This window comes from Eschrichtius robustus, chromosome 11 (assembly GCF_028021215.1).
Source record: "Eschrichtius robustus isolate mEscRob2 chromosome 11, mEscRob2.pri, whole genome shotgun sequence".
Taxonomy (NCBI): Eukaryota; Metazoa; Chordata; class Mammalia; order Artiodactyla; family Eschrichtiidae; genus Eschrichtius; species Eschrichtius robustus.
In genome coordinates, this window is record NC_090834.1 from 102854974 (window position 1) to 102879136 (window position 24163).

The following is a 24163-nucleotide window of genomic DNA, read 5'->3' on the forward strand; positions in this document are numbered from 1 at the left end:
TTTGATTTCTCCATCGAATCTCAATGAGATCCTTGCCGGGTAGAGTAATCTTGGTTGTCAGTTCTTCCCTTTCATCACTTTAAGTATATCATGCCACTCCCTTCTGGCTTGTAGAGTTTCTGCTGAGAAATCAGTTGTTAACCTTATGGAAGTTCCCTTGTATGTTACTTGCCATTTTCCCCTTGCTGCTTTCAATAATTTTTCTTTGCCTTTAATTTTTGCCAATTTGATTACTATGTGTCTCGGCGTGTTTCTCCTTGTGTTTATCCAGTATGGGACTCTCTGTGCTTCCTGGACTTGGGTGGCTATTTCCTTTCCCATGTTAGGGAAGTTTCTGACTATAATCTCTTCAAATATTTTCTCGGGTCCTTTCTCTCTCTCTTCTCCTTCTGGGACCCCTATAATGCGAATGTTGTTGCATTTAATGTTGTCCCAGAGGTCTCTTAGGCTGTCTTCATTTCTTTTCATTCTTTTTTCTTTAGTCTGTTCTGCAACAGTGAACTCCACCATTTGGTCTTCCAGGTCACTTATCCGTTCTTCTGCCTCAGTTATTCTGCTATTGATTCTTTCTGTTGTATTTTTCATTTCAGTTATTGTATTGTTCATCCCTGTCTGTTTGTTCTTTAATTCTTCTAGGTCTTTGTTAAACATTTGTTGCGTCTTCTCGATCTTTGCTTCCATTCTTTTTCCAAGGTCCTGGATCATCTTCACTATCATTATTCTGAACTCTTTTTCTGGAAGGTTGCCTATCTCCACTTCATTTAGTTGTTTTTCTGGGGTTTTATCTTGTTCCTTCATCTGGTGTATAGCCCTCTGCCTTTTCATCTTGTCTATCTTTCTGTGAATGTGGTTTTTGTTCCACAGGCTGCAGAATTGTAGTTCTTCTTGCTTCTGCTGTCTGCCCTCTGGTGGATGAGGCTATCTAAGAGGCTTGATGGGAGGGACTTCAGATTTTTTTAATATGGCAAAAATAAGCATAAAATTATCAATAATCACAATAAAAGTAGGTGGATTAATTTTCCTATTAAAATGCAGGTCTCTCATATATTGAGTTAAAAGCAAAGTCCAAGATGCATATTAGTCTGCTCAGGCTGCCATAAAAGAATTCCATAGACTAGGTAACTTAACAGAAATGTATTTCTCAGTGTTCTGGAGTCTGAGAAGTCCAAGGTCTAGGTGCTAACAATGTAGATTTAAGCTGAGCTTCTCTTGGCTTACTGATGGTTGCCCTCTAACTATGTCCTCACATGGTGGAGAAAGAAAGAGGATGAGAGAGAGGGCTGTAGTTTCTTGTCCCCTGCTTAGAAGGACACCAATCCCATCATGGGGGCTCCACCCTCATGACCTCATCTAAACATGCCCCACCTCCAAAAATCATCACATTGGGGGTTAGGGCTTCATCTCATGAATTTGTGAGGGGGAGGCACAAAAACATCCAATCCATACTAAGGCACATCTGAAACAAACATGTGAGGGTTAAAAGGATGGAAAAAAGATACATTAGACAAATGTTAAACCGAAAGCAATCTAATAACGTCAATATCGGCAAAAAAAAAAAAAACTTAAGGTGAACATCTGATAAACACAGAGTCCTCCCACAAGATAGGTCATGCATCTTCCTAACTACACAAGACAGCTACAGAATATATACACATACAGAGAGAGATTGGTAAATCCACAGTCATAGTGGGAAAATTCAGGACACTTTCCCCAGAAAACGACGTAATTTTTTTTAAAGTTGGATTTATACAATACCATTATAACTTGAATTTTTTGTGGTTTCTGGTTTTCTACTTCTGTGTTTGAGAACCGTTCATCTGTTTGCCTGTTCATCATAGCTGACCTACAGGGCCCCTGGGGGAGGTGAGGGTTGTGCGTCCACATGGGGGGCACTGGAAACTTGTTTCTAAGTCTTATTTCTGGTCCCTGCTTGTGCTCATCAACTACCTGTTGGGCAAGATTTGTATCTCTAGCCTGGTGCTGACACTCATCACTTTTGCCTGTGGATAAATGTTGCTTAGGACAAACAGGGATGTGAGGATGGAGGAGAGACAGGGATTGACTAGATATCCTAGACCATCTCCCACCCAACTTCCATCATGCCCAAACTTCAAGTTTTTTACAGTTCCTATCTTCACAGCAGTCTGGTCCCGTAAGTGTTTCAATCTGGTGTTTCCTCTATGTCCATCCGTCTGCTCAAAATTTCAGGCTCCATGACAGTACCTTATTGGGGCAGGTTTATTCTGTTTTTGTTTCTTTTTATTTTTTCCATTATTTCATATAATTATTGGTTTGAAGAAGATAGACACGTGTTTGGTTCACCCTCTCCACCCAGCTTTCTCCCTTTCCACTCTTTCTCCCAGGCTGGTCCCACCCTCCACATCATATCAGTTCCTTCATATTTGCCTTATACTGTTGCCCTTGCAGTCAGATGAACCTGGGCCAATCCTACTTTACCGTGGATACAAACTCCCCTGAAATAGTACCTGAGTCTTGGGCTTTACATATGAATTTTCCCATGACCCAGTGAACAGTCTTTTCTTTTACCTTCAGGGAAAGACTCAGCTCAGGAGTATGGGAAGCACTAAAGTTGATCCCAGTGGACTGTCTCTGCTGTGCTCTTTTAGAGTCCTTTGAACAGGGAGAGGGAGTAGGTTACTAGGGACCTTCCCACCTCCCTTCCTTACCCTGAAGAAGCACCTTGTTCTCACAAAGAAAAATTAGGGACAGTCCAACAGAAGCTCTTGGCAACCAAGCCTTGCCTTGTCACCATGGGAATAGTAGCCTGTGTGAGATATTTTTTAAAATTGAACAATGATGCCCAGGAGTAATAATAAAAATATTTTAAAATGGTAAGGGCACCAAAGTTTTAGAAGAGTTTGTCTTCCCAAGGACCTACTCCAGGACCTGGAGATCGTGACATCTCACTAGCAGCCTAACGGCTACCCACCTATCCCTATATGAACACACACACACACACACACACACACACACACACACCTCTGCTAGCCTCTTTGGCTCCTGATCTCATCTAAACTTAGTCCAAATCTTTAGCTTTCTGTGTCCCAAACTCATGTATTATAGAGGTTTGTGAATCCCTTTTTGAGCATACTCACTGACCGCCTAAAAACTATTCATGAGAAATATATCTAAGGTAAAACTTTTCATTTCCTGCCAGATCAGCCAGTCTTCTTATGTATGAACACTGAACTGCTCGGCTGCTGTGAAGTGTGTTGAAAAGGAGTTATTATGCTTGTATAGTCATCAATTATCCCAGAAAAGGTAGTGTCTTGAGAATGGGGTGGAAATTAATTTATTTCCCCTGTATGTGCTTCTTCTCTTTTGAAGATTGTACCCTGTGTCTATTGAAAAGATAAGGGCTGTTTTTTAGTGGGGATATTGCCTCCACTAAGGAATCTTATGATTTGCTTATTCATCACATTCTCTTATTAGCTTTTTATTCAGTCAATAGTATTTTTCCTAGTGCTCACAGCTGAACAAAAATTCGCTTCTACTATAGATGGGCAAAGTACCAGTTACTCTCCCTCTGCTTCCACTTGCATCCCAATAAGACGACATCTCTCCAAAAGATTCATTTCCCCTATTCATCTCCCTCCCCACATCCAGAAGAGTAGGACGGGTGAGACAAAATGCACTACCCCTCTACCTGTGGTCCCCCTGAGCCAAACCCTGAATGTTTCAGCTCCAGATATCATAGAATTTCCCTTGCAGTGAGTCACCTCCACTTAAAGAATCCTTTTTTAAAACTTTTTTTTACACATTCCTAGAGTGTCTATCACTGTCCGTTTAGATTTAACTATATAGACAAAATTTGCCAGATTCTTTTGCTCACCACTGTTTGCTCTCCTTTTTTTCTGCTCCTAACTGAGGTCTCTGCTCCTATTTATTTGATGTTTGGTTAGAATTCTTACTCTAGTATTTTCTACGTATGAGTATGTTAGTGATATAATTTCTGAAGTCTTCCAAATCCACAATATCTTTCTTTGACCTGCAGGGGACTGACACCCTGTGACCCCATGTTTTAGAATAACCAATTTTTTTTTTTTTTTTTCTATTCTAAACGAAAGGAAATGGAGGCTCAAAAAAGAAGGTAACCTGTTCGGGTCACATAGCTAGTAAGAAGCAGGTGACTAGTAATGGGTGGGTGGGTGGGGGGGACTCAGATAGGGAGTAACAATCAAAATCATAGGATAAAATAGAGTTTAACCCAACTTCAAGTTTATAAAATGGCGTAAGACTGCAAAGAGCTGGCCAGAGGTGAGGCTGGCATGGGTGGGCACCATGTCAGTACAGGGAAGCTAGTGCATGTCGGTGCACTCCACTTTATACCGTACTGTCCACCCTAGGTCTTCAGGGGTGTGTGGTTCTCATCCTTGGTGCAGCGGGGGTGCACCAAGGATGAGATCAGCTGGGTGCAGCTGATTATAAATCATAATAAAAATCTCTACACTCTGTGTAGGTTTCTCAGCATGTTCTCCTTACATTACACAGAAACAGGCAACCGTGCAGGATTCCTCATTTCTCATTAGTTCAGGACACAGTTTGGGTAAGAAGCTCAATCCAAGATCAACTCCTAGGTGTCCTTGGCTCCTGTGTATGGGGTGGAAGTCAGACAGTGTGGGAATAGGGTGTTCAACCATCCCCTTTACTCTTTTCTTCAGGGGCAAATCCAGTTACAGAGATGAGGTCTTCTGGCTCCTAGGCCAGAACACTTTCTACAACCACAAACGTCTTAAGTGAGAAGATGCTGAGAGAAACAAACAGCAGAGTCCTTGTGTATCAGACCTTTACCTTTGCTACGTGTGGGGGTGAGGACTGAAAATGTGCAATTCCTCACTAAAAATCAGAGAGAAGAAGGGGAGACTATAGATAACTGGGGGAGAGGGAAGGGCTGGGTGATACTGGCTCTGAGCATTGCAAGAATGCAGCAATCAGGAGAGGCGTGAATAAACAGTCGCCATATTCCCTCTACCCCCACCTCAGCCCAGGGGGTTTCAGGATGCACTGGGCAAGGCTTTCTCCCTCTATCCCCAACCCTCTGGCTTTGTTGCTTTTGTCTCGAAGCCCCCAGTGTTCAGGACTCCTTCCTGCCCCTCTTGAAGCTTTCATTCTTTTTTTTTTTTAAATTTTATTGACGTATAGTTGATTTACAATGTTGTGTTAATTTCCACTGTACAGCAAAGTGACTCAGTTATACATATATATATTCTTTTTCATATTCTTTTTCATTATGGTTTATCACAGGATATTGAATATAGTTCCCTGTGCTATACAGTAGGACCCTGTTGTTCTTGGAAGCTTACATTCTAGCGCAAGGAGACAAAAACTAAACTAACAAAAAATAATGATATTTACTATACAGTGAAATGTAGTATATGAAATATTGGGATAAGGGGACAGAAGATGACAGAGGAGGAGAGGACAATATTTTATAGGGAGTGGTCAGGGAAGGCCTCTCTGGAAACCTGGCATTTAACAGACATCTAAAGAAAGAAGGGAGAGAGTCAGGCATGTACCAGGGCTGGGGGTTCCAGATCAAGAAAGCTCTCCAGGAAGTGCCCAAGATGGTCCACTGGAGTGAATGAAAAAAATACTTCCACCTCCATTTATATTTTTACCCCAAAAATAAGAAATTAAGTGAGCTAACATTTAATGTATCAATTACAAAAGAATATATACATATATAACATAAATAATATATATGGAGTGGATGCTCAGTTTGTTGAAAATCGTAGGGGTGGGAAATTAAAAGTTCAGAGATTACTCCTGCCTAAGGCCTCCTGAAAGGCAAGGGTAAATTTTATCCATGTCTTTGTCTTCAGACGCCATCATATTATCTGGAACAAAATAGGTATCAATATTCCGTGTATATCTTTTTTTTTTAATCTCCTGTATATATCTTTTTTATCTCCTCTACTTCATAGCAGAGTTCTTTTTTTTTTTTTTTTTTTTTTTTTTTTGGTATTGTTAATAGCAACTAGGCCTATGCCTTGCGGATGGGTCGCTAAGAAATGAATAGATGAATAGATGGTCGGAAGGGTGAATCAATGTGGGGAGAGGTGATTTACCGGAACTGCATGCACTGAAACGCTGCAAAGGCAGCCTTGGCACAATAAAAAGACCTTGGGTGTTGGCGTCTGACAGGAGTCAAGATCATCCAAGGACTGCCCACGGGCAATTTATTCACCTTGTTCCCTCAGCTGTGAAACAGGAAATGGATTAAAGACAAAGATGATGAAATGAGACAATCCTGTGGAAAACACCAAAACACAATGCCTGGCATTTAGGGGGTGGTTCCCACCTTCCATCTCTCTGCTCTCCTCATCCCCACCCGCCAGGCAGCCCGCCCCGCACTGTCAGTGCGGGAAATAGCCGCTAAGACAATGACAGGTAGCGGCGCCGGCTTTGCGCCCACGATGCCTTTTACCAAAACCACAAGGACCCAGAGTGATGGAGACACAAGTTTGCCAGAGACTGGTGAAATGAGCCTTAGTGAACTGAGAGGAAGATAAGTCGCGGGGGAAAAAAAAAAAAGGTTGAGCCCCCATGAGCTATTGCAACCTTGGACTAACAGGGTTACACTCAGGGACCACGTGACGCAGCATGTGCCACCTCCACCTCTCAGTTCCCTGCCACAATTGCAGCCCCCTAAAGGGGTGGGAAGTTCTTGGGGGCCAGAGCACGGAAGTTGCGCAAACCACACCATGCTGCCATTGGCCGTCATGACTGTCAATTCTCACCCACCTCCGCTTTCCCCCGCCTCCTTCCTCCTCCCCGTTCCTCAGGCTGATCCTCCGGCGCCATCTGCAGGCCGCATGCGGAACTCCATCCGCCCTGAAGAAGCTTTTGCCCGCAGCGAGTACTAGCTGCTCTAGGGCTGGGCGAGGTTCTTTCCGGCTCTGCTAGTGTGCCGGGGCGGACCTGGAAAAGGGCTGTCCGCGATGATCTCAGTCCCAGGAGCAGTGAGGGAGGGTCACAGAGGGATAGGTTGGGGCATCGAGGAGCGGGACTGGAGTGGAGCAGCCCCGGGAAGTGCTGAGGTGAGCTGGGGTAGTGGAAGCTGATTAGAACAATAGCGGAGAAGCAATGCCTGGGGTGTGGGGCGGGGGGGGGGAGTAGGGGGGAGGCGGGGAGAGGGGAGTCACGTGCCGACTGCTTGGTGGGTCATCCAGGCTCTGCTAAGAGCTGTGTGTCTTGAGGCCAATTGCTTGATGTCTCTGTGGAGACAGTTTCCTTTGAAATGGGGATGACTGTAGCTGCCTCCTATGGCTGTCATGAGGATAAAATTAGTTAATATTTGTAAAGTCCTTAGAGTAGTTTTGTTCAATGAAGAAAGATGGTCACCAGCAGCATGGCATCAGCTCTTGAGAAATGCACCTGGCCACACTCTAGCCTTATGGAATCAGGATCTCACAGGAGCTCAGGAATGTGTTTCAACAAGCTCCCCAGAGGATCCTGATGCAGCGTAAACTTTGCGAAGCACTAGTCTGAGTTTCTCAGGCAGATCTGTTGATGCCTCTACTTGTTAAAAGATGCAGGTTACGGAGACTCACCCCAGACCTATTGAACTTACACTGGGATTGAGTCCCCGAATCTGTGGTTTTTAAATGCTACTCAAGTGATGAGTTTGAACAGGAATGGATGGAGAATCACAAATGGGCAATCACTTTAATTTACAAATAGGGAAATAAGAACACCCCACCCCAGGAGGCAAGGGAGCTTGCCTAAGGTCTCCCCGCAGGGTCCTAAGAAGCTGTGAGGCTCTAAGGTTAAACTCCTCCTGGACACCCCTACACCCACCCCAACTAGACCGGTAGCCTCCGACAAACTATCCTGTTTCGTAATCTGTGAAATGGGGGCAAAAGTCACACCTAGATCAAGGGGTGACTGCGAAGATCAAATGCGACCCAGATAAGTCCCCACTGGGGATATAGATTGGACTGAAGTGTTCATCCATCTCCAGGCCTCAGAGCCTGAAATTCCTGCAAGTGCCTGGAACCCTGTAGGGTGGTCTTCCTTCTAGGAATTCGCTTGATAAAATAAGACTCCTTGGAAACTCAAGTCACCAGGAGAGGAGCTTCAGGGAGAGAGTCAGATGTCTAGGCCTCTTAGTTTGGCCTGAGTCTGGCCCAGCCCAGTCCTGAGCCATCCCCTGAGCCGAAAGACCAGCACAGCCCCGGGTTTTCAAGTCCCAGAGTGCAAGAGAGGATGAGAAACCATCCAGCTCACCGCTGTGTCTTAGCCCCAGACAACGTCCACCCTCGTATTTCTTTTACTGGAGAGAGAAAAATCCCGGCTTGTTGGCGGCCTCCTTCTTGGAGCCTCTGGTGTCCCGGGAGGGAGGGCTTTACCCTTCCGTGAGTGCACTGTCTTCCTAGGATAGGATGGACCAAGGGTCTCTGTAGACAGTTTAGCTGCTAGGCCTTCAGGGCTGACCCTATGTGGTTTCTGGAAATTTAGAGACCCCACTCCTGTCCTCTTTTAAAAAGGAGGACAGCTTCTAAGCCAAAGTGAGGTGAGCCCACTGTGAACTCATAGGAGAGGAGGAATAGACCATCCCTTCTGTGCTTTTGCCTAGCTCAGGGCCAGTTCTGGAATAGGATATCCAGGCCTTCATCCCCAGCTCCTCCCCAGAGGCCAACGCTCTAGCCCTCCATGCTGCTTTTGCCTTTGTACATCTGATGACAGTTCCCCTCATCCCTCACCTATCAAGTTCAACTCTAAATCCCTCTCTCTCTCTTCCCCCGCCCCCATACTCTCCTCAGGTAGAGGCAATAGTCTCTTCTTTGTTACCAGAACATGTTGTTTGCAACTAAATACAGAAATCAGCCCTCTCTGTTAGGATTTTTTGAGTGGTGGTGGGGGGAGAGACATCTGTCAGGATTCATGGAATAGTCACCATTCCAAAGCACTGGCCTTGTCCCCTGACTCTCTCAGGCTTGGCTTTAGTATTTGATGAATTCCCATCTCTCCAGAACATGTGAGTGGTCTTTACCTCATTATGGGTTTGACGACAGTTAAATAACCCAACCACCTGCGACTTCGCCAGACGTATTCTTGTCACATTTATAATGAAATGCAGACTACCTATTACATACTGCCAACAAGGTGCTGAGTCCAAGGGACTGTGCAGTGTGTAGTCTTATCAAAGGCAAACACCTGTTCTCAAGGATGTCAGACTATTTCAACAGCATCATATCAGCATCAGCGGAAAGTGAAGTCTCCTTGGTGGCTCAGCAGATTTCTTGAGCAATCCTTACTCTGTCACTGTTGCCAAGTTGCAGTGGGTTTGCATCGAAGCTTTCAGAGCACAGCCTCGAAGGGGAAAGCAGTGCTGGAGCTCTGCCACGGACCTATAGGTCCTGATTCAGCCAGCTCTAGGCTGTTAGTTTTCTGGTGAGGGTCAGTTTTACACTTAAGACAGAAATGGAAGACTGCCACCTAAAATGGCATCAGGCCAATTATTTCAAGCCTATGGTTCAGTTGCTATTCCAGTGACCAGTAAACAGACACGGAGTAAAGCATCAGCTATTAGCTAGGCTCAGGGAGCCAGGATGCTCTGGGATTGGCAGGAACCATGTGCTGGTTGAGATGCCATTACAAATGGGCAAAAGTCCATTGGGAGGTAAAAATATAAATGTCACCTAAGAAACAGAGGATCTGGAGAAACAAGGCAGGCTTTTTCTTTGTCTTCTGATGAGCTATCTCCCTTTGAATTCTTTTTTCCTTTTCCTTTTCACTGCATCTCAAATTTAGTTCTCAGTTAATGGCCAACCTCATTACCATCATAAAGTCCAAGCTTCTCTGTCTCTGTCTTTCTGTCTCTCTCTCTCTTTCACTTTGGTCTATGTTATTCCTTCCCATGTCCAGTCCTATGTCTCTTCCTGACCCTCCCTGGGTATTCACTATCACGTATTGAATGTGAATCCTTTCACTTCACACCTTGTCATTCAGTTGGAGTGGATTAGTATCTCTAAGTCAACATGTCAAAAGTAGAAATCACACACACACACACACACACACACACACACCGCTCCTTCCTTGGATTTCCCATACCCGTTAAGGAAGACTTTATCTTTGCTCAAGTCGCTCAAGTCAAAAGCCCAGGAATCATCATCGCTGAGCCCTCTTTTTCTCTTGTTTCTGGAACTCCCCATCCGTAAACAAAGCTCATGGGCGTGCCTTTCAAAATAAATGCAGGATCCAACCGGTGTTCACACCTCCACCACTACCACTGGAAGCTGTGCCTTCCACATCTTTGGAAAGCTGGAATAGCTCCGCCTAATCGCTTTCTCCCTCTGCAGCTACTCTCATACCCTAGAGGTTCTGGTCCACACAGCTGCCAGGGATTTTTAAAAATCAGGTCATATACTCCCTTGCTTCAAACCCTCCGTTTAGAATAAATCTTGCGCTTATAATAAAATCCAGCCGCCTTACTATGGCCTACAAGGTGCTTAGCGGCAATGGCAAATACATGTGCTCCTTAAGGTATGTTCCTTTCCAGGACAAATTCTGTCCCCAGAAATGTCAGGCAACTTCAACAGCGCCATTCTCTACTGCCTCTTCCTTTTCATAACATTTTAACATCTCCAGAGTCCCTAAAGAAAAGAGAATCAGCAAGTCCCCTTGTGCAATAATTTGTTCTCCATCTATGTATGTTACTACCAGTCACCTGTACGTTTTAAGATAATTTAAGGAATAAATTAAGTGATTTGATAAAACTATCATAGTTTTTCTCTTCTTTTCCTCTAGCTTTTTAATGTTAGTTTTACAATTACACTTCTAAGGTTTACTCTCTCCAAACCCCACTGAGCACCTGGAATTTAAGCAGTGATTCTAGTTTCTCTGTATATATTTTACATCAAGTCAAGTTAGGAAAAGCTTTCAATATTATCCAACACCATCGACTTTTACATAAACATCTGTTCTGTTTCAAAAGTGTTGTCACCATCATCACATATCAATTATGTTCGCCCCTTCTTTGACCAGCTTTTCAAAAATAGCACCCAATACTAAAGGCATCCCCTCCTATTCAGTTTCTTAAACAGTAAGATGTTTTCACAAGCCGCTTCTTTGGTCGTCAGTTTGGAGATGCCTAACTCTGGAGCCCTCCCTTAGGACTGGAAAATCCTCCATATACTAATGCACGGCCTGGGAACCGGGAGTGCGGGTGCTGGCCTCTTCCTGCTGGTTGGAGAGTCTGTGCAACAGCCTCTAGGCGAAGTTGGCTCCTCTGCTGGGGACACCAAGTCAGCTGCCTGCTTTGGGCAATCCCGTGCGCTGGAAGCTGGTGAAACCCACCGCGCCCACGTCCGCAGGGTCTGGGCCCGGAGCCTCTCCCGGGAGGTTCCGTCCACCGCCGCCGCCCACCCCGCAGCGGCTGAAGGGGCTGTGACGGCCGCGCTCCCGGCACCGACGGTCCGAGCTGTGAGCCCTGCGGCTCCGGAAGCGGGGCGCGTTGCTCCAGCTCCGCGCAGGCGCTGTGTCATCGGAGCCGCTGGTAAGGCGCGAATCTGCCGGCTCCTCCCACTCCCGCGCCCCGCTCGCTCAGCTCCTCTCCTGAAGACGGCTGACGCGCGTGAGCAGGAAGAAATGGAGGGAAATGGTTGTTTGACGTTTGTCCCGGAACAGGGAAGCTGACTGTGGCCCGAGCGTGGCGAGTGAGTGGATGGATGGGATCGAGGCGGGATCTTCAGCACGAGCAGGCGGGCTGGGCACGCATCTTCCCGCGCACCGCCTTTCAACCGGTCAGCCGGCGCGATGGGGGCCACGCCCATCCTTTCCCGCCGCCTCCTTCAGTGGCCTGACTCGGCCATTCTGCTTCCGAAGTGGGTGAGCTACTGTCCAATGAGGGCAGACAGCCTCCGCAAACTCGCCGCCATTGGCCAGACGCGATGTCAAATCCCAGGCGGGGATGCGGGGCTTCCACTCTTCCTCTCAAAGAGTTCCCGCAGAGGACCAGCCAGGCGCCATCCTCGCAGCTCTTGCGGATCCCGGTTCGGCAGTCACGGGCACCTTTGGGACAGATTCTCAGCTTCTGTGAGCGGCTCCTCTGGTCTCGAAAAGGACCTGGAGTTTTAGGGGTGGTTGTTAAGGGCACTAGTTAGTTCGAGGGATCTCAGCCCAGATCCAAGGAGGTTTCGGAGGGAGGGGGGGCATAAGCAGCTCCCCATTGTGGTAACCCCCTCCCCGCTTCAGAGGTCAAGAGTTTCACACCTGGAAAGACACTTTGAGATCGTCTAGTAGCTGTTCCAACCAACGTGTCGTGTGCCTTCGGTGTTGGGGGCCGGGGGCGGTAATGATAAAAGTGGAAATCCCATAACTGCGCCCCAGGCGTACTGAATCATGATCTTTGAGGATGGGACTCTGGTATCTTCTTCTTCTTCTTCTTCTTCTTCTTCTTCTTCTTCTTCTTCTTCTTCTTCTTCTTCTTCTTCTTCTTCTTCTTCTTCTCCTTCTCCTTCTCCTTCTCCTTCTCCTTCTCCTTCTCCTTCTCCTTCTCCTTCTTCTCCTTCTTCTTCTTCTTCTTTTTTTTTTTAACAAACTCAGAGGGGAGAATTCTCAGAACCAATACAAGTTTGATCTGAACCAAACTCCTTCATTTACAAATGAGGAAACTGAGATTCCTAAGAGGGGTGTCATCTGGGGAGGGTTTGACAATTTGCAGAGGTTCTTTCTTGGCCGTGGGTAGTTCTTCCATTGCTGCTCTGATCAATTCTCAGCTGAATACCTGGAGGTGTTCATATATCCAGAGTTCATATATCCTTCATGTATCCGGAGTTCTCTCTCTGTGCAGGTCTCTCCCTTCTGTGTCCTTTGAACTCCTGCCACCTTGGTCTCTCAGCTCTGTCTCCTCAAATCAGGAGTTCCAACTGGCTCTGGCTTGCTGCCCCTCCTTGCATCCTGGCCTGAAATCTCTCAAGGAAGTCAGCTGGAATAATCACAGGGTGCACCTCATTTGTCACTGCCCTTAATTGCATGGTGTCCAGTTCCTTGCAAATTACTGTTTCATCTATTTTACCTATTTTGTCTTGTTTTGCTTACAGACTGAAGGGTAAATCTGGACGCTGTTACTTTATTTGGCCAGAAATCCAAGGTAATAACGGTTTTAATGTTCTTGTCTACTAGTTCTATCATCTCTGTCTCTTCTGGATCTGTTTCTATTCATCGATGTCTGTCCTCATTGTGGGTCATATTTTCCTCCGTTTTATGCCTTAGAGTTTTTGACTGGATATCAAGCTTTGTCAATTTAACATTTTTTTGGGTGCTAGAAATGTTTTTATTCCTATCAATATTCTTGAGCTTCGTTCTAGTGTACAGTTATGTTACTTGGAAACAGTTTTATCCTTCCAAAGCTTGCTTTTAAATTTTGTCAGGTGGGACCAGAACAGCCTTTAGTCTAGGGCTAATTCTGTCCCACTGTAGAGGCAATACCTTTCTGAATACTCCTCCTGATACGTTATGAATTATGAAGTTCGACTTTTGGGAACAGAAACTATTCTCAGCCCTGTCTGAGAAACAGAAGCTATTCTCAGCCCTGTATGAGCCTCAGAATTTTTCCATTTTTTCCCTTTGGGTGGTTCTTCCCCTGACTTCCAACAGTTTCATTACATTCATGCACTGACCAATATTTAGCTGAAATTTCAGGGGTACCCACTACAGATCTCTGACACTCTCTCCATCTGTGTAGTTGTAGCTCTCTAGTACTCTGCCCTAAAAACTCCAGCCACCTGGGCCTCCCAGGGCTCTTACCTTGTCTTCTCAACTGAGGGAAACTGCCAGGCTCTGCCTGTGTTTCCCTTCCCTGAGATATAGCCTGGAAACGCTCCCCAGGCAGTAAGCTAGATATCCCCAGATCCTACCTTGATTTAGGGATCAGAGATCACTGTTCTGCCCTGCCTGATAGCCAGTGTTTGAAACTTATTATTTCATATATCTTGCGTTTTATTTGTTTAGTCATTTCAAGTAGGGGGATAAATCCAATCCTTGTTTCTCTATCTTGGCCAATAGTGGAAGTGAGTTATATTCTCTTGGAACTCATCATGAATTTCATGAAGGCTGAAGAGAACACGTCATTCACTGCTACAGGAAATCACCAGAGTACCAGACCTGAAGTTTCAAAGGTATGTGTACTTTTAAACAACTCTGCTGGGGTGACACTCTAACCATAGCACTATCTTAGGATCCCCGAAGGGGATAAGTACGTAAAGAATGGCAGTTTTAACCCCTTCTCTTGTGTTGTTTAAAATATATTTGGGGAGATCATACATATAAGTGTTTGTGTAAAAGCAAAATGATAGTGTATTAATTAACAAAACAAAGTGTACCTTGTTAGACAACAAGATGACTTAGAAACAGTATAGACACTTCGTATCATTGGAAATATGGATGGGCAAAAATAATAATGTAGTTAATGTGTACTGAGAAATTACTGAGTGCTTGGAATTAAGCTGTCACTTCCTATGGATTATCTCCTTTAACGTTTAGTAAAACTCTATGCAATAGATATTATCATCCCTATTTTACAAATGAAGAAACCGACACTCAATTTTCTTAAAACTGCAAAAGTAATGGAGTTCAGAGTATAAGGATTTGAACCCAGGCAGTCAGGCTTCGGAGCCCGATTTTTGACCAACACACTGTTTTACTCAAAATATGCAAAATGATAATACTAAATCAAGATATAAAGTGCTTTTAGAGCGCAGAAAGAAGAGTCCTTAATTCAGACTCAAGAAATTTAAGTCATATCATATGAGAAAGATCTTAAAGAATGAACACAATTTCACAAGGTAGGTGTATCAAGCATAAGGGAATAGTCTTGGTAAAGTCATGTTCACATGAAAACGTACTTGAGGAACAGTATAGCTAGACTTGTTGGTATGTAAGGAGAATTCAAGAATGTAGTAGGCAAATAATACTGGGAAGATGGTTTGCTACAAGATCACAGTAGGCTTTATATCAGTAAGAACATTTTATTTTGTCAGGGAAAAAAATCCTCTAATTGTGAAATAACAAAATTGATTCATTGGATTAAAATTAAATAAAATTTAAAATTAATTTTCTTCATGCACTAGCCACATTTCAAGTGCTCAGTAGCCATATGTGGTTCATGGCTGCCATATTGGACAAAGCAGATATAGAACATTTCCATCATTGCACAAACTTCCACTGGACAGTGCTACTCCAAATTAAGGGACTCTGTGGCCTTGCTACTCAGTGTGGTCCATTTACAAGCAGCACTGATATCACCTGATCAGCTTCTTAGATCTGCGTGATCTGCATTTTAACAAGGTACCCAGATGATTCCTATACACATTAAAATTTGAGAAACACTGTTCTAAAATACCCTTCTACTGGAAGATTCTGTGTGGTGAAACCTATCATTCTTATCAGCATTATTTGCTAATATTTATTTAGCCTTTTTTCAAAAAGAGACATTTTTTAGCCCCTTGAGGGAAAAAAATAAATGGATTCATTGGTTCACACATCTGGAAAGTCCAGAGGTCAGCTGAGCTTTAATTCAGTAGTACACAATATTTTCAAGGACTTATTTATGTTTTCACTCCCTATACTCTGCTTTTCATGTACTCCTCTGGCTGGCTTTCTGCCTAGTGACAATATAGCTGCAGTAATTTCAAAGTTCATTCTTTACCATCCAGGTAATGAGTCTATCCTGTTACCCTGAGGCAACTTCTCTTTGCCTAATTGTCTCAAGCTAAGTAGCTCAACCTTCCTGCACAAAACCTTGTGGCTAAAGAGGCACTTAGGGGAATCAAGATCTATTCCTGAGCTGGCATGAATTCATTTCTATACACCTTTATGACTGCTGAAAAAAAATTGGAGAGAGGTAGAATAGCTTTTTGGAAAATAGCTGCGGTATCTTTTACTTATACCATGTTTAGGTATTTGGATTTTATTCTGTAAGTAAAGGAGAAGTACTTACCATTCTTATCCTTGTATTATTTATGAAGAATGATTTAACTTAAACTTTAAGTTGAATATTCATGTTAAACTGTCTAGGGCTGTGCTGTTCAATATGGTAACCACTAGCCACATGTGGCTATTTAACTTCAACTTAACTAAAATTAAATAGTGAAACAAGTAACTAATTCAGATCCTCATTTGCATTAACCACATTTCAAGTACCCAATAGCCACATGTGGCTGCCATATTGAACAGTGAAGATGATGAACATTTCCATCACTTCAGAAAATTCTATTGGGCAGTACTAATCCGGGGCACTCACTTACAGAACAGAACTACAGTGTAAAATTTCCAAACTGTTTGGAGGGAATATGGGGTGATGAGGGGGAAAATGGATCTAAAAGAGGCAATAAAGAAGGAGAATGTAAATCTAGAAAAAGTTGGGAAAATAGAATGCACACAAAATAAATTATAGAAATGAATGCCAAAAAACAAAGTTGGTTATCTTACTGGTTGCATGAAAGACTTTAACTTTTATTATTACTTTTTAATACGTTTATTTTATATACAGTAAAATTTAGTATTTTTGGTGTACAGTTCTATGGCTTATGACCAATGCTTACAGTCATGTAACCATGACCAGAATAAAGATGCAAAACAGTTCCATTACCTTAAATAGTTCCCTTTTGCCCACCCTTGTCCTCCACCCACCCCAATGCCATCCATATATCTTCTTTGATCAAGTGTCTATTAAAATATTTTGCCCATATTAAGATATTGGTTTGTTTAATTTCATATTGTTGAGTTTTGAGAGTGCTTTGTATCTGTTGGAAACAAGTCCTTTGTAAGATTGCTTCATTTGACAAAGACTTGCAGATACTTTATCTCAGTCTGTGGCTTGTCTTTCCATTCCCTTTCTCTCTCTCTCTCTCTCTTTTTTTTTATTTTTCTTAATACTGTCTTTTGGGAAAAAAAAGTTTTCAATGTTAATGAAGCCCATTTTATCAATTTTTTTATCGTGCTTTTGGGTTTATGTCAAAGAACACTTTTCCAAATCTAAGATCACAAAAAATTTTCTACTGGGTTTTCATCTAGATGTTTTTATAATTTTAGGTTTAAGTCTATGATCTGTTTTGAGTTTATTATTTTTTATGGTGCAATGTATCGATTGAGCAATAGTAATACAATATATTCTATTACAATACAATGTGTGGATAGAACAGTAATAATAGTAAACACACATTAGTTAACATTTGTTTTTTTTTAACGTTTATTTTCTTATTAGTCATCCATTTTATACACATCAGTGTATACATGTCAATAGTTAACATTTGTTAATTAATTAATTAATTTGTTTTGCATATGGCATCTAGTTGTTCCAGCACAATTTCTTGAAAATGTTACCCTTTCTCTACTGAACTGCCTTTACACCTTTGTTAAAAATTAATTGAATATATATGTCTGGGTCTATTTCTGACTCACTGTTCTATTCCATTGATCTATTTGTGTGTTCTTTACTAATACCACACTATCTTGATCACTGCAGTGTAATAATTCATAAGATAAGTTAGTGGAAGTCTTCCAACTTTGTTCTTCAAAGTTGCTCTGGCTATTCTAGGTCCTTTCCATTTCTATGTAAACTTTAAAGTCAACTTGTCAATTTCCTCATAAAGCCAGCTGAGATTTTTATAGGAATTTTATTGGCTCTATAGGTCACTAGTAGATGACTGACATCTTAACAATATTCAATCTTCCAATCCTGAACACAGTATATCTTTCTATCTATTTAGGTCTTAATTAATTTCTTCCAATATTTTTTTAGGATAAATGTCTTGAATATCTTTTTGTAACATTTTTCCCTTTGAATATCATATTTTTTGATGTTATTGTAAATAGAACTTTTTAGAAGTTTATCTTTCTGATTGTTTGTTGCTTGTAGCCTGGAACTTTGCTAAACTCACTTCTTTCTGGTATCTTCTTCATAAATTCTATAGGATTTTCTCCATAGATGGTCACATCATCTGTGATTTAAGACAGTCTTACTTATTTCTTTATGATCTGAAAGTCTTTTCTTTCTTTCTCTTGTCTGGCTAGGATTTCCAGCATAATGCTGAATACAAGTGGCAAGAGCAGACATCCTTTCCTTTTTCCCTAACCTTAAGAGGAATACATTCAGTCTTTAATCATTAAGTATGCTGTTACGTGTAAGTTTTTTGTAGATGCCCTTTTTGAGATTGAGGAAGTTCCCTTCTATTCCTAGGTTGCTAATCATTTTTCTCAAAAATAGATGTCAGAGTTTGCTAAAATGCCTTTTCTTTGTCTGTTGAGATGACTGTATGTTTTTTCTTTTTTATTCTCCTAATAGAGTTAATTACACTGATAGCTTTTCTTTTTTAAAAATTTCCCCCAGTTTTATTGAGATATAATTGGCATATAGCATTGTATTAATTTAAGGTGTATGACATAGTGATTAGATATATGTATATATTATGAAATGATCACCACATTCATCACCTCACAGAGTTAAATTTTTTTCTTGTGATGAGAACGTTTTAAGATCTACCCTCTTAGTTAGCACCTTTCAGTTATCCCATACAGTATTGTTAACTGTAGTCAACGTGCGGTACCTTAGATCCCCAGAAGTTATTTGTCTTATAACTAGAAGTTTGTACTCTTGACCAACTTCACCCATTTCCTCCACCCCACCCACAGCCCACTCCTAGCAACCAGAATCTATCTTCAGGGAACAATCTGGGGTAATTATATGCTTTGCTTCATTTTTTTCCTGTTTTTCAAGGATCTCTGTCCTTTCTTGCCTAATGACCAGTGTCTTGAAAACCATTTCATATATTTTGTCCTTTTCTCCAGTTGTTTCAGGCAGGAATGTAAATTAGGTCTGTATTTCTCCATCTTGGCCAGAGTGAAAATTTGAGACATTGCTTTTTGTATTCTTTCCAGAGGTTTTCGTTATAATTAGTAAGAATAATAGGCTAAAATGGAATTAATTCATCTTAGCTGCTCTCTTCTGTTATTCTTAAAAATATAAATAATGACATACCAGCATATTGATTAAGGGCATCTTCAAAAGTTCTACAGGAAACACTGTGTTAAATAATCATTAGAAGCATTTCCTTTACAATCAGGGAGAATGGAGGAATACTCACTATTAGCTGGTGATTACATAATCATCATTACATCACACTACACTGGTGATTCTAGCCAGTACAATAAGATAAGAAAAATAAGTAAAAATACAGTTAAGAATTGAAAAGGAAGGAACAAGTCATATTCATGAAACATCCACAGATGATATGATTGCCTATTTTGAAAACCATAAAGATCCATAGACCAAATATTAGAAATGATTATAATTTAGCAGTTGGCTAGATTTAAGATTGATATTTACAAAAAGATGGATTTATCTTGATCGGAAATCATCTTTCTGATTATTTCTGTTATGCTTTCTGCATAATATCACAAAATTATTTTATGATGCCTAGAAAAATTATTTCATGATGCCTAGGAATAAATGTAAGAAATGATTTGTAAGTCCTTTGTGTATAGTATTATAAACCTTTGTTGGAAGACATGAAAGGAGACCTAAATCAATGTCAAGATATCAGATATTCATGTGTAGGAAAACTCAATACTATTGGAATGTCAGTCCTTCCCAGATTCATTTATTGATTCAATACAAGCCCAATTAAAATTCCAAAAATTTAATTTTCTGGCATTTAACAAGATGATCAAAATTTATTAGAAGAGCAGAGGGCTAATATCCAAGACATTTCTGAAGATAAAGAGTAAAGTGAGGGAAATTGTTTTATCAGGTATGAATGCTTATTATAAGGTTGTAATTAAAACAATATTTAGCACAGATATGGAAAAATATACCACTGAAACAGAGCAGAGACAAACCCATAAGATATATGAAAATATCTTTATATTACTTTGTTGGGACTTCCATAACAAAATACCACAAACTGGGTGACTTAAACACAGATATATGTTGTCTCACAGTTCTGGAGGTTCAAAGTCCAAGGTCAGGTTGCCTAGGGAAATATTAAGACTTCAGACAAAACGTTTTATGTATAGAAAAGCTTGTCATATTTACAGTAGTAAAAAATTAGAAACAATCTAAACATCCAGCAACAGAAGAATAGATCAGAAACTATTGTACAGTGAACTATCATATAGCCCCTCAAATTGTGTTTTCAAAGGTTGTTTAATGACATGCAAAAGCACTGGCAGATTGCTTAGTGAAAAATAAACTCATATGCAGCATAGTATAACTTAATTTTATAATTAGAAAAACATGGAACATTATTATTAAAGGTGATTCTTATTAAATTTTTAATCTTTCCTTTTCTAAGGATACTGTCATGCAGCAGCCATGTCCTGGCACACCTGTTGATCAATCTCTATCTGACATACGAGAGTGTAACAGCACCATTAAAGTTAAGAGTGAAGTCAGTGAGCATGAAACATCCGCTAAAAGTCAGAACCCACATGTGAGCACCAGTAGAGAATGTTGTTTCACCTTTACTTTGAATGAACGCTCCAGGAAGTCAGACCGTAGTGTATTTACAGCATATGGTGAACTCAATGAGAATATCTACTCAGTTCTAAGTGCTAATGACCATTTTAGTGGATGGATGGAGAATCATTTTAAAAAGAACATTATTGTTTATGAAGAAAAAACAATAGAAGGATATGTAAATTTAGGAATGCCTCTCAGATGCCTACCTAGAGGTTCCCATTTTAAAATAACGTTTGGTCAAAGAAAGGGTGACCAGGAAGAAGATGATCCGATATTACGCCGATGTGAAAATCCAAACATTGAATGCATTCTTTTTCACATTGTTGCTGTTGGGAAGAACATAAAGAAGATTCTCAAGATCAAAGAACTTCATGAAAAAGGAACTACGCTTTGTATCTATGCTTTGAAGGGTGAGACTATCAAAGAAGCCCTATGCAAGGATGGCCGATTTCGGTCTGATCTAGACACATTTGAATGGAAATTAATGGAAGGTCACCAGAAAATTCATGGAAAACAGTCCATGGTGGATGAAGTATCTGGAAAAGTCTTAGAATTGGACATTTCTAAAAGACCATTTGTCAGGAAAGGTACCCATAAACAAATTAAACAGAAGGATGAAAATACCACTGATGAAATTGGTCCCTGGGATTTGATACAGTCTAAGAGCAAAGTCCAAGAACCAGAGAAAGATGGAAAGACTGAAGATGGAGAACACAACAGAGAAAAAATTCTCACACCTCAAAGTCTAGGGGATGATATTGAAGATAAGACACACCAGACAACTTCCAAAACCGAACGTTATTACAATGATAGTTGCTTCAAAAATCGTAGGGGGAAAAACCCAAATGTTAGGCAAAGGCCCCATCTGGTTATGCAATATGCTATTAATTGGGATCTCCAGAGGGAGGTAGCTAATCTCTGGGTGAAGAATTTACAGGTGTTGAGCAAAGTTATGATGCATCAATATCCACATTTTAATGAAGAGGCACTTCGGATACAAAATTATTTTGAGGAAGAACAGAAGAGAATGCAACTGCCAACATTTGAACAATTCAATATCTATAAAAAGTACTTTGGAAAAGTGACTGAAAATTCGACTTCAGTTGCAATCTGTGAACGTCTTGTTCATCTTAGTAAGTCAATTGGGTTCATGAAATGGGACAATAATGGAAACACAGGCAATGCTACTTGCTTTGTCATCAACGATGGTTTTATTTTGACCTGTCAACATGTTTTACATTTCATGGTGGGAAAAGATACAGATCCAGATTTGTGGCCGCATATAATAAGCAAGTGTGCAAAGGTCACTTTCACTTATAATGAGTTCTGCCCTATTGATGTTGATTGGTTTTCCATGGAGCCTTGTTTGGTGATGTCTGATGAAACTCTAGATTATGCCATTTTAAAACTAAGAGAAAATGGAAATGGATTTCCTCCAGGCCTAGGTGGACAATTTTCCCCTCAACCATCTAGTGGTTTGCTTTATTTAATTGGTCACCCAGAAGGCCAGATCAAGAAAATAGATGGTTGTGCTGTGATTTCTTTAGAACAACGGTTAGAGAGGTATCTAGACCATCATCAAGATGGGGTAGCAGGACACTATGCTGCCACTTATAATGCTCACCCGATGTTTACCCAGAGAAGTTTCCCATCAGAGGTTCAGAGCACTCACACAATTAGTTATGATACTTGTTTTTCTGTTGGGGCCTCTGGCTCCCCAGTGTTTAATGCATCTGGCAATTTGGTTGCTATGCACTCCTTTGGGCATTTTTATAAACATGGAGATGAGGTTTATGCCTTTATTGAATATGGCTATTCTATGAATTCAATTCTTTGTGATATTAAACAGAAAGATGAGAGCTTATACAAATTATTAACAGAAGAGAAAAATGAGAACCACCGTGAAGAGAAAGATAACAAACAAGAGTCGTTCCTTCAAGATCATCAGATTGAACCCATGGAATATTAGGAAAAGGATGCTGCTTTAAAAAAAATATGCCAATAGTTTAAAGTATTTGGGGCTGTTTCTTTAAAGTATAATGAATATTATTTCTCAGTTAGAAAACTTACAGAGAATCATGTGGATGTACAAAACAGATATTAGAGTTCAAATGAATATTGATTTTTTTTCTCATTGGCTTTTTATTTTAAACAACCTCAAGCCTCACTTAAAATATTTAGGTTGGGTGGTAACTACTGGCGTAAGATAGGCTATAAGGATGTATTGTACAACATGGGGAATATAGCCAATATTTTGTAATAACTGTAAATGGAGTGTAACCTTTAAAAATTGTATAACAATTTTTAAAAATATAAAAATTTTTTTAAAAACTTAGGTCACTTACTCAAATAGTTTGGTGTTTGCCATTCTAAATGCCTAGGATGGTATATCCATTCCATCTTTATAACTGGTGAAGTGATTATTATTCTCTGTGTAACAAGATAATAGGGAAATATACCTTTAGAGTTAAGGAAAAAAGACATATTGTTCCTCTAAAACCCAAAATTCTTTGATCTTAATTTTTTCCCTTCTCTGCCACTGTGACATCAGCCTCTATTGTAATTGCCAATAGAAAATCCCAGCTTTTCAGTTCTTTTCTCTAGTTCTGCCCTTCTCTGGCAGATATAAAGAGTGACTTGACTAGTCTCCATCTCCACCCTCTCATGTTCACAGTCTAGAAAGCTAACAACTAAATATGTCAGTCCACAATTTGCAACTAAGATTCTGGATATAAATCAGGTTCCTCTAAATAGATGCACTTGCATGTAATTTGGAAGACAGATATTAAATGGAGGCCATCTTTCTTCTCCATATTCTGGCAAACTAAGTCAGAAAAGTGAGTGTCTAGAGACAGTAGTGTTGGCCACATTCAATGTCAGTGTTTAGTCATCAGCTTCATGGGTACCGGAGTAATTGTGGCAGTGTCAGCAGCCAGAATCAGCATTGCAATGTCTGGTCAGTCACTTAGATGGTGTGGAGAGGCATTTGTAACAGCTTCCTAGTCCAGCTTCCTGATTGCTGGATTGCAGCTATGAAGGTGTGTTCTTGAACTCAATAATTCCAATATTGGCCTTCTGAATCCCACTGCTTTTTATCATACTAAAGATTTGCCAGCACTAACCACTTCAGTTATATCTCTTTTACCTGCACTGAACTCTGACATACCCTCCATACTAACTAGCAATTGATGGAACTGTCCAAATATATGATAGTCTTCCAGCCGTGCAAAAGCCAGAAATCTGACTCAGAAAAATTGTTGTTTCGGAAACTTTAGATTTGTATGTTTATTAGAAACTGTCAAATTTCAAAAATAAAAGAGGTTTACTTCTCTCTCGTAATAGTCTGAACATACTGTCCTTTGTGGTTGTGGGAATTCCAGGTTGTCAAGGTATTAGGTTTCTTCAATCAGGTTCTATTACACCACAGTCCTCAACATGCAACATGGTCCAAGATGACTGCTAAACTTCCAGCCAACACACCTATGCCACAGCCAGGGGTAAAAGGGAGATTGCACAAGGAGAGTGCACCTCTTTCTCTTAAGAACGCCATTCAGAGACTGCATATCACAGATCCTCATACCCATTGTCTACAACTTGGTCACATAGCTCAGTTAGCTGAAAATCAGGCTGTGAAACAGTGTTTATCCTGGTTGACCAGATGCCCAGCCTAAATTGTAT

At 41.1% G+C, this 24163-nt stretch overlaps 1 protein-coding gene across 7 annotated transcripts in view; it reads left to right on the top strand.

The window, feature by feature from the left end:
* FAM111B (FAM111 trypsin like peptidase B) overlaps positions 1-22820 on the top strand; it is a 51687-nt gene extending 28867 nt beyond the window's left edge. For 2 of the 7 annotated variants that reach the window (XM_068555024.1, XM_068555028.1), the window contains 3 exons: positions 13068-13117; positions 14032-14144; positions 20319-22820. In XM_068555024.1, the coding sequence (XP_068411125.1) occupies positions 13068-13117; positions 14032-14144; positions 20319-22454 (2299 nt within the window). In that variant the 3' untranslated portion in view covers positions 22455-22820. The other 5 variants (XM_068555025.1, XM_068555026.1, XM_068555027.1 and 2 more) reach the window with 5 other exon arrangements.
* The last annotated feature ends 1343 nt before the right edge of the window (positions 22821-24163 follow it).